At 40.0% G+C, this 18,333-nt stretch overlaps 2 protein-coding genes across 7 annotated transcripts in view; both read left to right on the forward strand.

Annotated features, from left to right (window-relative positions):
- Positions 1–4,093: 4,093 nt before the first annotated feature.
- lrif1 (ligand dependent nuclear receptor interacting factor 1) lies at positions 4,094–11,520 on the forward strand. 5 transcript variants are annotated; one of them, XM_027167437.2, is made up of 5 exons: positions 4,098–4,666; positions 5,368–6,472; positions 6,626–6,880; positions 7,211–7,465; positions 9,929–11,520. In XM_027167437.2, the coding sequence occupies exons 1-5, from the start codon at positions 4,365–4,367 to the stop codon at positions 10,808–10,810; spliced, it is 2,799 nt and encodes a 932-aa protein (XP_027023238.1). In that variant the 5' UTR covers positions 4,098–4,364; the 3' UTR covers positions 10,811–11,520. The 5 variants fall into 5 exon arrangements, with proteins under 5 accessions (XP_027023237.1, XP_027023238.1, XP_027023234.1 ...); XM_027167436.2 differs by having other exon boundaries at positions 4,094–4,657; positions 5,368–6,880; XM_027167433.2 differs by having other exon boundaries at positions 5,368–6,880.
- A 1,922-nt stretch (positions 11,521–13,442) lies between these two features.
- The window catches only part of dock8 (dedicator of cytokinesis 8), a 53,002-nt gene continuing 48,111 nt past the window's right edge, over positions 13,443–18,333 (forward strand). The window contains exon 1 of one of the 2 annotated variants that reach the window (XM_027167432.2): positions 13,443–13,639. In XM_027167432.2, coding sequence (XP_027023233.2) covers positions 13,593–13,639 — 47 coding nt within the window. In that variant the 5' untranslated portion in view covers positions 13,443–13,592. The remainder of the gene's footprint in view (positions 13,640–18,333) is intronic. The other variant, XM_047800286.1, reaches the window with a different exon arrangement.

Below are 18,333 nucleotides of genomic sequence, written 5' to 3' on the forward strand. Positions count from 1 at the left end.
TCCCTCCAAAGTTGAACCAGTTAAAACAACTGTTCTGAAAGGCATACCCAGCCTATAACACCCAGTAGCAAGAATCAAGAAGGATCACTCTATCCATTTAAAGAGCTCAGAAAAGTAGGGAATCAACAACACCATTACCTGATGGGTAAAAGTTAGGATTATTCTACAGGGAGCCATGAGGACAGTGAGCAAGAATCATTCACATTTGCTCATGTCACAAAGGACAATTCAAATGCTCATCTTGCTCCTGTCATTGTAAAAAAAAAACCCAGACAAACTGAAATTGAGATGGACAATGAAGAGGAGTATGAAGAGAATGGCAAGAAACGAACTTGCACTGTAAAAAAAAAAAAAGTCAAGAAATATATCCCTTGCAGAATATACCAACCAGCTACACCAGAACAAATTGACAAGTGGTTGATGGAGCTACCAGATGCATACAAACACCCACAAGAAGTTTGGCAAATGCTTCAGCGCCTGCAGAAAATTAACACCTTATATCCACTAGATGGAGCAATGATTCTCAACGTAAACTTGAGGGACAGTGACCAAAAAAGACTAACTGGAAACATTGAAGCCAGGGTTGGTGATTCCCAAAAGAACATTGAGGCAGGATGGAAAGCTGTGAAAACCTTTTTGTTTGAACTGAAACCTGTAGAGATTAACTGGAGTAAAATAACTTCTTGCATCCAGCTGACAGGAGAAAGTGTTGTGGATTATGAGCAACATTTTAGACAAACTTGGTTGGAACATGTTGGTTTGAATCACAGGGAAGATAAAAGCGGAAATCTCAAAAGCTCTTAAAGTCAGATCTGGAACCTGGAACCTCATAATGACACCTGCAGAGACTGATGAAGACAATCACAAGTGTGAAGAGATTGTTAACACTCTGGAAACAGATCAGCATATCAAAGAAACACCACTGCATAATCCTGACCTGGTCCTTTTCACAGATGGATCTTCAACCTGTGAGCTGGGAGAAAAAAACAGCTGGGTGGTCTGTGACATCAGAGACAGAAGTTTTGTTGAAAGGGCTGCCTCCCTTTACGTCAGCCCAACAGGCAAATGTAAGGCTCTGATTGAAGCATGCAAATTAGCCTGAGATAAAACAGCAAACATACACAGACTGATTTGGGTTTGGAGTTGTCAATGATTTTGGACAGCTGTGGAGACAGAGAGGATTCATGATGGCAGCTGGAACACCTATAAAGAATGGACAGCTTGTTAAAGAACTTCTAGGAGCTCTTCACTTACCAAGTGAAGTCACTGTTCTGCAGATAAAAGCAAACACAAAAGACAAAACAGCTGAAGCCAAAGGCAATGCCCTCAAAGACTTGCTAAACAAGCTACAAAAGAAAGGGGTGTAGAGAAATCAGCATTAAGACCACTGGAAAAAGAGAAACAAACCATTTCAGATATTAAACAAATGCAGAGGAAAATGGTTATGGTTATGCATGGAAAATGGAGCAAAAGTACATGATGATAACATCTGCCGCGATGGCACATGAACTGTTACTCCTGAATGTCTTCTGCCCTATCTAGCTGCACAGATTCACTTACTTCGCCACATATGTGATGACAAAATGATCTAAAGGTTCAATCAGGTGTGGTGGAATCCCAAATTCCACAGTATGTGACTAAAAACTGTGCCACATTTGAAAAGAACAATCCAGGAGCCAGAATCAAAACTCCAGTTGTCGGTACACCAGCTCCACCTGGTCCATTCAGACATCTTCAGTTGGACTACATAACATTGCCCAGGTGTGGGAGATTCCAGGACGTGTTTGTCATAATAGACAAATTTTCAAGGTGGGTGGAAGCATTCACAAAAAAACATGGCACAGCAACACACACAGCCAAAATACTGGTGAAGGACATAATTCCACGGTGGGTCTACCAGTACACACAGACTCAGACCAAGTACTGTAACACACTTTACAGCTGCAGAATGTAAAGAGATATGTAAAATGTTAAACATTCAATGGTCATTACACTGCCCTTACAGACCACAAGTGTCAGGACATACAGGATCATAAAAAAACGCTTATCAAAACTTCACCAGGTATGGATTGTCCTGGCCTTAGACCCTGCAATCGAGCAACCAACAACAAGGAAAGTAGACTGTGAAAGCAAGTTCAATACTGTGAAGCAAGTTCAATACTGTGAAGCAAGTTCATGATGCATGGGAGCCACCCCCCAGAGGGGGACACACAGTATTGTCTGGGACAATACGTAATGATTCGGGGCAGTCGTGGCCTAACGGTTAGAGAGTCTGACTTCTAACCCGAAGGTTGTGGGATCAAATCTCAGGCCGGCCACAACTGAGGTGCCCTTGAGCATGGCACCGAACCCCCAATTGCTCCCCGGGCGCCGCAGCATAAATGGCTGCCCACTGCTCCGGGTGTGTGTTCACGGTGTGTGTGTTCACTGCTGTGTGTGTGTGCACTTTGGATGAGTTAAATGCAGAGAACGAATACTAAGTATGGGTCACCGTACTGTACCCTGTTTTTCCACACCGTACCCTGTTTTAAGCCCTTTTTTTAGCCCTGTATGTCATGTCACTTTGTCATAAAGCTGGCTTAACTGGTCTCCAATTGCCATTGGAGACCAGGTGGGAAAGTTCATTTCAAGTTCTTTTGGTCACTAATGCAGCAGTTAAAGTATATGGAAATGACAAGTGGATTCATGTGAGCCATTGCAAATTGCAAATTAGCTAGTCTACCTAGAGACGAGGGATAGGTGGCAGTAGTGTTTATCAGAGTCCAGATATGAAGGGGACTAAAGTTTTTAGGCCTGAGGATGAAGATTTCACCATCACTGATAAACACTCTGCCAAAAACAAAAAGGAACAGTAATAACAGTAGGCTACTAGCACAGGACCATATTCCAAGAGAAAAGAAAGTCATTACTCCTCATATGCAAACAATTTTATTAATCAACATTGATTTAGGTGCCAAAATTAAAGCTGTGGACAACAAAAACATTTACATGCAGCTGGTTTTATATACGTTTTATTTTTCTTTATTTTATTTGTGTGTGATCAAAAATGATCAAAGGGGATTGAAGAATTTTGTGCCTATTTCTTTTATGCATAATCAACATCTAGGCACTATTCATATGTAATCAACGTCTGACGATCCTGTGCCCCACCTGTAATTTACATACAACTGTAATGTGGGAACAAAATGGCTGATTACATTGTGCCTGTGTCCCACCTGTAGTTAACATAATGGCCTGTCTGTAAAGCAATTAACTGATCAATACACAGGATAGCCCTTCTGTCCTTTCCATTGTAAGTTCTCCAACAGAAGGTCCTAACTGTATCTTTCTATTGTTTGAAGGCCATTTGTTACCAGGTATAAAGTCTGGTCACACAGACAGTACCTTAAGCTTAAGTTTACATTTACATTTATGGCATTTAGCAGACACCCTTATCCAGAGACACTTACAACTGATCATTAAGGGCCTTGCTCAGGGGCCCAGCAGTGGCAGCTTGGTGGACCTGGGGTTCGAACCCATGACCAGTAGACCAACACCTTAACCACTGAGCTACCACATCCCCATATTCCAGAAGACTGCTATGCTACACGAACATCTTCTTTAAACACTTTTTCCCTGAACTTGGCCAGGCTTACTTTTCTTTTACATATTAGAAGCATTCTAGTACGTTGGCAAGCCACCAAACGACCGTGCAGCCAAATTCAAGGAAAATCTAACAGTTACAAAGGTGTAGGTTACAGGGCCAATCTCTATTATTAAATTACTCCATATAGATTGAAAAACAACACTCAGATTTATGCATGAATTTATACATTTCTCTTTTCTACACTGCAGGGTTAGCTGATGTTTATATTTGTTAATAATACAATCAATCAATCAATAAATAAATATTCCCTGATTGTGAAAGCATTAACCAACTCTTTATTAAAACATTCAGGCTTATTGAAAAGAACCATAATGACAGATATTCACACATTTATAGTCTGTAGGAAATAAAAAACTATATCACAGTAAGAGTAAAAAAAAAAATGGTTGAAAATAAACTCATTTCTGCATCCAATAGGACTCGAGAGGTGAACTAATCTTTCCTGTTTCCGGTTTAGACTGCATTGGCTTAGCCAACGGTGCTGTCACGTGACGAACGAACCCGAGGACTTGAACGGTGAACTAAACTTTTGTGTTTACTGATCTTATGCGATGTTGCGCATGCGCGGTCAACACTAAAAGAACGGATCACTCTCCGAGACGACTCGATGTTCTTGAGGCATGGGAAAGATTCGTTCAAAATGAACGAATCTTCCGTGAACGACACATAACTAGTGAGGAGCAGAGAACAGACTTGAGGATTTTAACACATCAGGAGAATGAGCATTAGGAAAAGGAGTGATGTTTGGACTCATTTCGTTGGATTTTCAAACAGTGACGCAAAATGCAACATCTGCAAAAAAACTATTTCCACTAAAGGAGGAAGCACGTCGAATTTAAGAAGGCACCTTAAATCCACACATCCATCTGTGCTGTTCGAGCAGTTTAGAACAGAGGGTGAAGATGGTGGCTCTTCTGCTTCTACAGCCGATGGTTCAACTGCTTCGACCAGCACGCCGCCGCCGCCAGCAGCAGCCGCGGCCGCCGCCAGCACCATCCAAGGACCAGTCAGGCGAGAGAGGTCACAACAGTAGCTTCTGATATAACAAACCGCGCAGAAATAGTCCAATATAATATATACCGCGTCCATACAAACGTGTCAGTGATTTTATTTATTTTTTATTATTCAAGAAATATGTTAATATAATTCTGCTGACGTTACTTAGCATAAAATAAGATAAAAAAAGCGACTATTTTTGTTTTGCTCCCACTGACCGGAAGTTAGCAGGCTAAGGATGCAGTTTGCTAGCTTGTCAACCAACGTCAAATAAATGACTAGTTTTGTTAACTCAGTAATTGACGATTCACAGATTTCCACAGATTTTTATTGTTTAATGTAAGTATTCGTGACTTCTTGTGATGATGAAGATTTTCTTCTTCTTTACCCCATTAACAGCAAGTCTTAGCCGTTGCTATTTCAGACTCGGATATCACTATATATTGCTTGTATTTATTGAGTCTGCAGTGTTTACGGTTCAGAGACCATAACATACACATTTTTGTGAAAAAAAAAAAACAAGACAATAAATACATGATCACATTTAATGTACAATGCTAATGATCAGTTTGACTCTGCGTTGAAGAGAGATTCCATTATAGTAACGCCTTAGATGGAATTGTAATTTTATAATTTAAAAAAACTCATTAAAAATTATAATATAAGTTTTGTTTCAAAGGCACCCTTTAGATTTGGTAATAACCATTTTATCTTTTTCCATACAGTGGTACAGGAGTTTACTACCAGGCAATGCCTGCAGTGGGACCTGATGGGAAAAATGTGATGAAGTTGATTCCAGTCAAGAAAGTGAATGGGAACTTTGTTCGCACACACTTTCCACCTTCAAGAAATGTTGTTCTACCTGCTCACGCATCTCCTGTGCCTTCACCCCAGAACAAAGTCCCAACACTTCAGCCAACAGCAGATGGACGATTATTTTTAAAAACCCTGCTAGATGTGGATACAGTTAGTTCAGTAAAATGTCAGCAAAAAGGACCTAATGCCTTATTACAATCTTCTACCAACCAAGTACATGTCCAAGAAAGTACACAGAGCATAGCACAAAGCACATCTATGCCACCATCTGTTCCACTTAATAACAAGGCTGTAATTGTTCCCAAAAGTCCACAGCTGCCAAACACTGTGAACCTGCCTGCACTTCAGCATGGACATTACCTTCAGATCCCATCTAATGCCACGGTTCGAACGATCCCTGCCTCTGCACTCCCATCCTCTATCAAAAATCAAATATGTCATTCCCCAAATGACTCTAACCCTGTACAGGGTTTACCAATGGTTTTGTATGTGTCTCCGGTCAGCTCTCTGAAATTAGACCAAAAAGTGCCATGCGCCACAAACCCCAGTGAGCTTCCCCAGACTTTGGGTCACCCATCTACTGCAAGTGTTGTGAAAAGCCCAGAAGAATCTTCTAGGAACAGTCAAGGGGGAACTACTCTAATGAAATGGGTGGTTGAACAGAGGGCAGGAAGTAATGCTCCATACCTCATACCTGTGATGTCACCTAGCATGTCCTCAGACATCTTAAAAGCAATCAAGCATATGGAATCATCTAGGATTTCACACCCAGTTGCTAATGAACAGGTGTCTTCTGACATCAGTAAAGAAGCAGTTACTCCAGAGTATGACAATGCTCTTGTGATGTGCAACAGTAAAGTGTACTTGGTGTCTAAAAGAAAATCCGAAGTCACTAAAGATATGATTATTAATGCAGAAGGCAAGATGCAACCCAGAAAATCTGCCCAGTCCCCTACTTCTGCATCAGGTCCATCTACTTCAAACATGAGTGAAAAGCAAGACCAGCAAAGCCCGGTAAACGACAACAAGCTCAGTAATATCATTGATTTGTGTGATGATGAGGAGGAGACTTCAACTTCATCTGGGAGGATAATTAAACCAAGTGATACAGTAAGTGAGCATGATGAAGATTCTAATGTGATTTTTGTGTCATACATTCCACCAAAGTCATCAGAGACGGAGACCAGCAAGGAAGTCACAGAGACAACATCTCCGACCAGTTGTGTAAAAGATGCAGACGACACAAAATTAGACACAGAGAGCATGGAGAGTGGCAGCGAAGTGACCAGTAGTTGTGTTGCTGAAGTGGATGTGAGTAAATGTGAAGCTGTGCAAGTGAATGGAGCTGCTCTTGAAGGCAAAGAAGCGTTGTCAGAAAAACTGGCAGCAGTTTGTGGTCAGCAAACTGATGTTACTGAAAAGGTGCAGCACCTATATTGTCCTTATAAACTAAATTATTTGTGGAATATCTTTGACTACAGTGATTAGAGACTTACAGAGCTGTACAATCTCATCTCATTTATTAAATGCTTTTGCATTTATAATATAATCCCCTGCAAATTTATTGATTTTTCCCTTTTCCATGGTTTCTAAATGTGTTTATACTAAACATTGCATTCTTTATTTTATTATAATTGAATATTCTTTGTAATTTATAGCAGAGTAGTGTCACCAGATAACTGTTAGCATGTGCTGTGCTGTTCTTACTGTACCTGTATATTTAATTTTGTTTCTTTTATTTTTATATTTCAGCAGTCTTTTGAGGAAAATGTCCCAGACCAAATATATCAGCCTAAGAGTGATTCTGAACTCAGACGGACTTTTGGGATTACTTCTGATTTGAGTGTTTCCTTACAAAAGATAGAGGAGTCTAAGGAGTCATTGGAACAGGAAGGACACCCACAGAGCGAGAAAAGGTTAATTAACAAACGCACACTAGATGGCATCCGTAAACTGATTCGTGACTCGAAGATCGAGACAAAAATCAAACAACTGATTCAGACACAGGTGAGATTTATTCTTGGACTTAAGACCTAATCAGATAAAGCTACAGTTGTGCTCAAATAAAACGTTTTATCTGCCATTCATTTGTAAAATATTACTGAAAATGCAAAATAATTTTTTTCTTATTTAAGGAGAGTAGTCACATGAAGTCAATAATTATCACACAGTTGTTTGACTCCTTTTTAAAACCTAATGATAACTGAAATCACTTAAATATCCCTGATTAAAAGTTTACATATCTTTTGAATGTTTGGCCACGTTATAAATAGGGTTGGTATCAAAAGAAATTTTCTGGTTCCGGTTCCAGTTCTGCCTTACGATTCCCGGTTCTGATTCCGATTCCATGATGAAAGAAATGTGAAAAATCAATTTAAATTTAAATAAATCCAACATCAAATTTAACATCCAGAATTACAGCATCTCTGGAAAATTGTCCGTACTGTGTGAGTAAATGAGTGCGTGTGCCCTGCGATGGGTTGGCACTCCGTCCAGTGTGTATCCTGCCTTGATGCCCGATATCGCCCGAGATAGGCACAGGCTCCCTGTGACATGAGGTAGTTCGGATAAGAAATGAATTACAACTTAGCAAAACAGTTTTTTTTCTGAAGAAAAATTCACGTCTGCTTTCTCTGGGAGAAGACGAGACCTTTCCTGGCTTATCGTATCTCCAGCTGTGGAGAAAACCCTCTCAGAGGGGGTAGATTTGCTTCATTGTTGTAGCTTTGGAAATGAATCCACACTTTAGACTTTTTTAGACATGTTTAACACAAAGCATACCTCAGCACAGCAGTGCGAGTGACTGATTTCTGTGGTAAGCTGCGTTAATTTGGTTGCGTGACTGTAAACAGTGTAAGCAATTAATATTCATGAGGTAAAAAATGGCTATTTAAAGTGACCGCTCCCAGCGCTTTGCCTGTCATCGCATTGGAACCGCGTTTGGAACCGAAACTTAAAAATTCCACGCGTTTCCGGTTCCTGTAAAAAAAACAGAATTGGTTCTCGGCTCCCAACCCTAGTTATAAATGCACAGGTGGATACGCAGAGGGTTAAACGGCTATTAAAGGGTTTCCACACCTGTGACTTATTGTAATTGTAATTCATGTCTGTGCATAAATAGTCAGTGAGTGTCTCAGCTCATGAGGTAAATCAGTGACTTGGCTGGATACAGCGCCATGGGGAAAACAAAAGACTGCAAGTGGACCTGCATAATAAGGTATATAGTTGAACTTAAAAATGCTAGTCAGTGCTGTAAAAACTCTGATATAGAGGTGGAAAACATATAATGAAGACCGCACAGTGACAAGCCTCACAGATTCGGGAACAGAGTCATTTGGAGTGATGAGACCAAAACTGAACTTTATAGTCACTATACACACTATGTTTGGAGAAAAGTCAACAAGACTTGCGGTGAAAAGTACATTATCCTTATTGTAAAGCATGGTGCTGGATCTCTTTGTTTAAGGGCTGGGTGAGCTCCAGTGGTACAGGGAAGTTAGTAAAAATTGATAGTGAGATGAATGCAGCATGTTATCAGAAAATCCTGGCAGACAGTTTGCATTCTACAGCACATGGGATTGCTTTCTACAGCTGTACATTGGGAGGTTCCAACATAACAATGATCCAAAGCACAAGGTTGACCCTCCAATTTTCTACAACAGAAAAAGGAGAAGGTTTTAAAGTGACCATCACAGTTTCAATATCATTGAGCCACCTTGGGGAGATGTAAAACATGCAGTTTGTGTAAGACAACCAAATCATTTACAGGAACAAGAAAAATGGGAAACAATTCCATCTTCGAGAATTAAGGACCTCATGTACAATTATTACAAAAGTCTGCATGACATCATTGATGCTAAAGAGGGCAATACACAATATTAAGACAGGGAAACTTGAACAGGGTTTTCTTGTTTTGTTTGATGATTGTGCCATTCTGATACGCCTTACATATTTACATAACTTTAAAGAAATGGTACACATCTTGCAAAAAAAAAAAAGGTATGCAAACATTTGAGCACAACTGTATGTCATTTTTGTTCACCATCAGTAAAATGGTTCCTTGTAGTTGAAGGTGTTTAATGCTTGTTGCATACATTTCTCAAATTGCTGCCATATCAGTAATGTCTCATAAGAAACCCGCAGACAAGCTTTCAGCATGGGTTAAAGTGTCATACACACACTGGCCACAGGGAAACCTGCTTAATGGTACAATTATCCAGTCCACCAACATGTGGCAACAGCACAATGTGTAATATATGCATACGGGTCATGAGCTTAATGTTGACGTCAAATAGCTGTTTGTTTTGCACACGTGTGGAAAGGCGGATACCCCTGTGTTATATAACTTTTAAGTTAACATTTAGGTGATTTTGCATGGTGTGTAGTCACCTCTGTGTGGATACAAGAAATATAAGTACAGTATGAACAGTTTTATTTATTTGCCGTTTGTTGTGATGTCTTTGTCTGCAGATGCCAAAACCCGAGAAGACTGGCAAAAGAAAACGCCTGCAGACGAATGGAGGAAAAAGTGGCTCAGATACCATTTCATCGATTGACGTACATTTGTCAGCTCTATCTAATGTTTTAGTAGAATGTGACTATGAGCTTCAAAGTGCATCAAAAATGTTTCAGACCTGTCCGGCTACAGAGAAAGAAACAGCATCCACTAGTGATGCCACCACCAATCTCCACAGTTCCACTTCCTTGGTTGAACCTGTACAAACTCATACTGCCAAGTGTCAAAGCGACAGTCCAGACTGTTGTTCAGGCTTACGGAAAACTCTGCCTCGTTCAAGCAAAGGGTGTGGGAGAGTCTGCACCGCATGTCCTTGTGGAACTAAGGTAGGAGGAGTGGCTGGAAATTCAGCATATAAACCACGAGAGAAGCCAAATCCTTCTTCTAGCATTAATTCATCTAATAGTGCTTCAAGTGAGTCAAACAGAGATGGTACTCCAGTCGATGAAGTAATGGCAGGTTCGGTTTCATGCTCAACAAGCTGCAGCAGTGCATTCCAAAATTCAGGAGACAAAACGACACATGGCAGCCAATCACAACCAGCAACAGAAATATGCAGCAGTCATTCCAGGTGCAACCAAGATAAGACCAGTTATAAATCAACAGGCAGCCAGTTAGACACAGGCACTCGGAAACCAAACAAACTGGACGAGGTTAACACATTTTCTTCTTCAGTTCCACACTTATCTTATTCGAGCTACAAAATACCAAGCGAACTGTATTCCTCTGTACTGCTGGAACCTGAGGAGATCAAACGACAAGAGAGAATCAAGCGGCTTAAAGACCTTCTGCAAGAGAAAGAGGCTGCACTCGAGAAGTTAAGGAAGAGCATGTGAGAGTGACATGAATGTCACTTTACGTTTGGCCGCAAGCTATCAGTGGAGAAGTTCTCAGTATACGTAAATGCAAATTGTTGAAAGGCAGAATCTGGTTAACCATACTTACGTTCCTTGCATTGTACTTCACGGTTAGTATGTTTCTTAGAACGTTCATGTGTGTTGCTATCTTTACCCTTTTCTGTAAGTTTTATACTTAAATGTGTCTTGGGGGATGTGGTAGTGCTTAAGGTGTTCGACTAGTGATTGGAAGATCATTGGTTCGAATCCCAGGTCCACCAAGTTGCCACTGCAGGGCCCCTGAGCAAGGCCCTTAACCCTCAATTGCTCATGTGTATAAACTGAAATAAAAAAATGTAAGTCACTCTGGATAAGAGTGTCTGCTAAATGCTGTAAATGTAAATGTGTAAATGTCTTGTTAACGAGTTTGGTTATTTCAAAATTATTATAAGATTTCAAAAGACCTGTACAGCTTTGTGATCTAAATACTTTATATACACATTTCTGAAGACTTGTATACAGATCCTCAATATATTTCATTTAGCATGAAATAAGAATTACAAACATCATTTTTGCCTAACAGCAGCAAAGCTCATTTCAAAGTGAACATAATTCAGTGTTTTTTTGTTCATGCAGAGTTGCAGATATTTGGGATTATTCTATAGCTTCATTACATCCTCCTTAAAACCTCAATTAAATTCCCTGTTTTACATCTGTGTGAGAGGTTTTACATCTCTGTGTTTTTTTTTTAAACCAACATTTATGAATAAATTAAACACCTCAGATAAGTACACAGATACTGAGAAATCTAGGACATTAAAGTGGGGTGGCTAAAGTGGTTAAGAATCTGGGTTGTTGATTGGAAGATTGGGTTTCAAGCCCCAGCACCACTAAGCTGCCACTGTTGGGCCCCTGAGCAAAGCACTCGATGATCTCTGCTCAAGAGCTGCTGTCTCATCACTGAAAGGTTTCTTCTTCATTAAGGTTTTTTGTGTGTAGTTAAGTTTGGATGCATTGAGAATTGATGCATTGAGACACGTGTAATAGGGCAGAACATCAGCGCATCTGTGGTGAAAACTCTACATGGTTATTAGTCACAGATTTATCTTGTTCTAATACACCCCACTGCAGGAAAACCTGTAAATTAGTTTATCTCCAGTATAAATTTCATACTAATGAACAACTAAGATATTGAAAAATGGCTCATAATACAGGATGTTTGAATGTAGCTAGATTATGTTAAATCCTGCTATTATTTTCTGTAAGAACAGCACACACTGTGTAGTGCTGGCTGAATGACAAACCGTAGGTTTACTATCTTGTTCCTCAGTCAGAGAGTTTTGGTTCTTTTTTTTTTTTTGCAAACTCCAAGTAGGCTGTCAAGTGTTTTGCACTGAGGAGAGGCTTCTGTTTGGCCACTCTGGCAAAGCCCAGATAGGTGGAGGGCTGCAGTGATGGTTGTCCTTCTGAAACCTTGATCCATCTCCACATTGACCATTGGGTTCTTGGTCACCTCTTTTACTAAGGCCCTTTTCCTTTGATTGTTCAATTTGGCTAGGCGGCCGGCTGATGGAAGTCTTGGTTGTGCCAAATGTCTCCATTTGAAAATGATCTAGGATCTGTGCTCCTGTGCAGCAAATGTTTATAACAAAAGAGAGAAACAAAACTTTTTAGTTATATTATATATTGACATAAAAATGGCTATATTTCGAGTGGCTCTCTGTGGTATAAGTGAAATAATACACTGCAGACTGGTATTATATGAAAATAATATACTTTACAGTGGATTATTTGCTTCTAGTAGCAGTGTGTTGTGTTATTCTTTACATGTACAATAAACAACATTTGACAATTTCATTTGAATATAGAATAGTACTATTGGATATTTTTATACTCAACAGCGTATAACTGCATAAGAAAATCGTCCTATTGTTGTAATTCACCTACTTAACCACTAGAGCTCCAATTTTCATTATTCTTCACTAATACGCCGCATTTGAAAGTTTTTTTTTTGCCTGCAATATCTTCAGTTGAGCGACAGATGGCGCACTCTGCGTGAATAGTGCATCACTGTGCTCCAAGGTTCCTCCTGAAGCGCTCGCTAATGACACTAATTACAGCCAGGATTCCTCATTTCCAGTCAGCGTGACGAGCTAAAGGCGGAAAAGAACTGAGCAACTTTATAGTCGTTACCAGGAGGTGTTTATCTTAATGATAACTGAAATGAAGGAACGGAGCAAACAAATAATCTCGCACAGATTCATATAGGAACTTCTCTCTCTCACACACACACACTCTGTCCTTCTCGCTCTCTATTCTCTCAGGCACACACACACACTCTCTCTCTCTCTCTCTCTCTCTTCTCTTCTCTTCTCTTCACACACTCCCCCCCTCGCTCTTCCCCATTCTGGCTCCCTCTCTCTCACCTCTCTCACACACACACTCTGTCTCTATCTATCTATCTATCTATCTATCTATCTATCTATCTATCTATCTATCTATCTATCTATCTATCTATCGCTCTCCCTATCCCTCTCTCTCTCTCTTCCTCTCCCTCTCTTCCTCTCCCTCTCTCTCTCTTCCTCTCCCTCTTCCTCTCCCTCTCCCTCTCTCTCTCCCTCCCCGCGTGCCCATTGTGAGTGTTTGGGTTTGTCCAAATGCGGAAGTTGCCGCCCAGTAAATGCACTGATAGCAATTGGATGCTGCTCACGATGACAGCCGCAACCCCGCGCTTCTGCACTGTGGGTTAAAACCCCGTGAGTTTTCTTCTGCCCGCTCCCTGATGGCCTCGCTGCAGGAGCGCCGGGCGTTTGCGCTCAAAATCAACAGGTAGGCTGGCTGTTCTCTGCCTGTTCTCTAGTTGTTCTCTGTTCTTTAGCTGTTCTCTAGCTGTTCTCTAGCTGTTCTCTGGCAGTTTTACGCGGTTTGGCCACTGACACGTTTGCTGGTGTGTGAGTTTGGGCTTTAAATCCCGTGGACGTCACGACATCAGATTATATCAGATATATACTGTATATAAGTGCAGTAGTGCAGTAAAAGTACCAGGTGAACGCGAACAGCGTGAATCTGCTCTGGACTTTGAGCGTGAACTTTTTCTCCTGTTGCTCTTCTTCACTTCTGCACTTTTTACTGGCACACATTTCTACTGTAGATTCCACAACAGGCAGCTACACGTCCTGCGTGTTAAAGAGACTAATGACTACAACCCGCTACAGGCAAACTAAAAAAAGGAATTTCAACATCTATCCAAAAAATATATACATATATATAATGTGTATGTATATATAGTCGGTAAGAGGTCAGGGCTTTTGCGCATGCGCTGTTCTTTCAAGCGCTCTTATTAGCTGTATGTCCAGTTAGATCAGTTGAAATTGACACTTTTTTGTGTTTTGTCAAGAACTAACAAGAAAGACAGAGAGAAATATCATTTATTTTACTCACACATCCTTTTACGAACAATGAGACTTTGCGCAATCTGTCATTTCCACTGTGCTGTTGTCTTCCTGATGTGTTGATCCTTTCCTGTGCGGATCTTTTCCCCCCTTTTCGGTTAATTAAAGTCAACAGTCCGGTGAAGCTGGAAGTTATTATTGTTCCTTCTTTTTTACATAGCAGGTGGTGAGGAAGTGCACGAGCCCATTGTGCTTGGAGCAGGGTGTTTTTATATATATATATATATATATATATATATATATATATATATATATATATATATATATATATATATATATATGATGTATACTAAGTAAAAATTTCTGATGTGAAAGATCTGTGTGGAGTTTATAGCTGCAGAATAAGCCACATCTTTATTTCTGTAGCTTCAGTAAATCTCTCATGTCAGGCGTTGTGTGTGAAAGACATTAGGTGAATTTGTAGTCAGCCTTATATTTATCATTGACAATGATGGACTCTTATCCTACTTTAACGATTCAGATTGATGATGATCCTATAAAGCTCTATACCACATCAGACTTTCAAGGACTATAAATATGTCTGTTTATTAAGCAGTTGAAGTGGGGTCACAATGCTGCTGATGTATTCTTTCTAATTTCATACACACCATTTCACTTCCTCTTTGGTGTGACTCAAAAGGAAATGAAGCTTGCTCACTAATGCACAAGGCAAAAAAGTACAGAGAGGTAGATGTCCGGCTTGATTTTACACCCCTGCCTTGGTTATGCTTCCAAGTATAAATAATGGAAGCTCAATATAAGCAATAAGACAGTTGTTTTATTACCTATCAAGGTTTTTGCCAAGATTCTTTTGTGTGGTGGTTCATGTGAGGATGAAGTAAAAATTGACCAGGATTCAAAATAGAGGTGTGGGCTTTATTATTCCTAAAAAGACATCCCTAATGTAGGTCCACTGAACGCACAGCATTCTGGCTGCCTCATTTCACCAGAGAGCATCTTGTTGTTGCTGCACCTGCTTGCATTTGCTAAAAATGTAAGCAAGTCAGCATTAAACATGAATGCTGCAGAGTTTGCTGGCAGGTTCTGCCTGTCTTCTCTTCTCTGTGTCCTTTGCAGAGGACCTGATTTTATTTGCATGGATGAGGTCAGTGACATACAACCTTTTTATGCTCGGGAGTTTACAATCTGTATGGTGTTGCTGTGGTTGTGCCTTTAACCACATAAGATGCTGTCTGCTATTTTCCCCCAAAGCATTTTCCCTCATTGGGCTAATTCTGTTCCATTCGGTGCATGTTTTTAGTGAGGAGCTCTGGGTATGTTGCCCAGCTTGTCAGCAATAAGACTTTAAAAGCCATTGGGGCTGAGGGTGTAGTGCAAAGTAAACATGTGAAAGAAAAAGCAGTTTTGCATACTGGGATTGCTCCCAACAACAGGAAGGCTGTTTGAAAGGGAAATACATGCCACATGATGTTAGTAGTTCCCTCCTTTCAGTCACGTTATGCTGACGTTTCAAGGAAATCTGAATTAAAGGAAGCGGTGATGCTCTGGCTATTTCTAATGCTGTCTTGCTTGCTGATCTGCAGTCAGGATTCAGTATGAGCAAACCAAATGTGTCTTGTCTAGTCTACTCTACTCTGCTATAGTCTACTCTGCTCTTCTCTGCGATAGTCTACTCTGCTATAGTCTACTCTGCGATAGTCTACTCTGCAATAGTCTAGTCTGCGATAGTCTAGTCTGCGATAGTCTACTCTGCGATAGTCTAGTCTACTCTACTCTGCTATAGTCTACTCTGCTCTTCTCTGAGATAGTCTACTCTGCGATAGTCTAGTCTACTCTGCGATAGTCTAGTCTACTCTGCGATAGTCTAGTCTACTCTGCGATAGTCTAGTCTACTCTGCGATAGTCTAGTCTACTCTGCGATAGTCTAGTCTACTCTGCGATAGTCTACTCTGCGATAGTCTACTCTGCGATAGTCTACTCTGCGATAGTCTACTCTGCGATAGTCTACTCTGCAATAGTCTACTCTACTCTGCAATAGTCTACTCTACTCTGCGATAGTCTACTCTACTCTGCGATAGTCTACTCTACTCTGCGATAGTCTACTCTACTCTGCGATAATCTACTCTGCGATAGTCTACTCTGCGATAGTCTACTCTGCTATAGTCTACTCTGCTATAGTCTACTCTGCTATAGTCTACTCTGCTATAGTCTACTCTGCTATAGTCTACTCTGCTATAGTCTACTCTGCTATAGTCTACTCTGCTATAGTCTACTCTGCTATAGTCTACTCTGCTATAGTCTACTCTGCTATAGTCTACTCTGCGATAGTCTACTCTACTCTGCGATAGTCTACTCTGCGATAGTCTAGTCTACTCTGCGATAGTCTAGTCTACTCTGCGATAGTCTAGTCTACTCTGCGATAGTCTACTCTGCTATAGTCTACTCTACTCTGCTATAGTCTACTCTGCTATAGTCTACACTACTCTGCTATAGTCTACTCTACTCTGCTATAGTCTACTCTACTCTGCTATAGTCTACTCTACTCTGCTATAGTCTACTCTGCTATAGTCTACACTACTCTGCTATAGTCTACTCTGCTATAGTCTACACTACTCTGCGATAGTCTATTCTACTCTACACTACTCTTCTATAGTCTACCAGGTTTTTTCCTGGGTCAAAAATGGTCTTCGGTGGTGGCTGACCGACATGGTCATCCACACACAGCGTAATTTTTGTGTAATTTTAAAAATAATAGTGTAATTTTTTACCATATAAATGTAATAAAATTAGCAGCTAGCTTGCTTTGTGCTTTGATCTAGTTTCATCTCACTCCAGTCTAACTTTAAACTAAATGATTTACTACACATTGTCATAGGCCTATACATACTGTGGATTATTAAGGCTAAATTTGACTAAACACTCGTGCTAAATGGGGTAAGCACACTTACTTTCTCATTTCAGATGTGTATGTTCTTCTAAGAAGTAATTATTTGTTATTCACTGATTCAGACACTGACGGGCAGACCGATTGCTTTAACCATTCATTATAATGAATCGGCTCAAAGGAGTCATTAGGTTGCAAATCAGACTTTAGTGAACGTGTTATGTGGGAATCCTGGCTGTTAGGACATCGCAAAAGCTGTGCTTGTTCTCTCCGTTACACCGTCAAATAAGGCTTTGGCCTTATCAACACCAGGAATCCAAAACACTTATCAACACCAGGAATGTCCGATATCTTTCTGACATGACTTTTTATGTGCTTTAAAATATTGCTTCATGAATAATACCTTGTTTGTTCTGTTACATATCCTTGTAACATTTGTAGCTAGTTGATATTGTAAATCATTAAAGTTGTCACTAATCTGGGTCATCATTTGAGAGCTACAACACCAATAACAGGCTGCTTATATTTGTACATAGTTGGCCGAGAGTTTGGCCACCATTGTTTTTCTTTTAACCTGAGATGCTGCAAAGAATATGACATCATTTCCATGAAGGTGCATTGCGGAATTGCGTTTTTGCGGTGCATTGCGGAATTATTGAAGGATCAAATATAGCAGTGCACAGGCAGTGTTTTTGCGATAAAGACAGCCCTTAAAGTGTCCTGACGGCTAAGCTACGGAGCTGATCGACACATACTCTATCGCTCTCCATTCATTTCAGATGGTCTGTTGATGTTCAGATTATTTAGCAAATTCCAAGCATGAATTTTTATTTATTTATTTATTTATTTTGAAAGAAACACAATGGGGTAATATGTTCAATATGATCTAGTTAGGAAATAAACATTTTTTTATGATATTTATTACAGTGCATTGTTCCAAGTAGAAGTCATTTAGAAAGCAGAAGAATCCTTATTCAAAAATACTTTCTTACATAGAGCAAAAGTGAAATTATACACTGCCAATATGATTTTGTTTCTAGATATCAGTACTTTAACTGAGCTAAATAGAACACCATTTTCCTCCAGAACCACCAATTCACACAATAAAATAAAACAAAAAGGATAAATATTTAACAAAAAAAATTAATCTACTCATGAAAAAAAAATTAACCTTTTACTCATACTGCACACTAGGCTCTTAGACTATGCACTAACATCTACTAACT

This window comes from Tachysurus fulvidraco, chromosome 14 (assembly GCF_022655615.1).
Source record: "Tachysurus fulvidraco isolate hzauxx_2018 chromosome 14, HZAU_PFXX_2.0, whole genome shotgun sequence".
In the NCBI taxonomy this organism is placed as follows: Eukaryota; Metazoa; Chordata; class Actinopteri; order Siluriformes; family Bagridae; genus Tachysurus; species Tachysurus fulvidraco.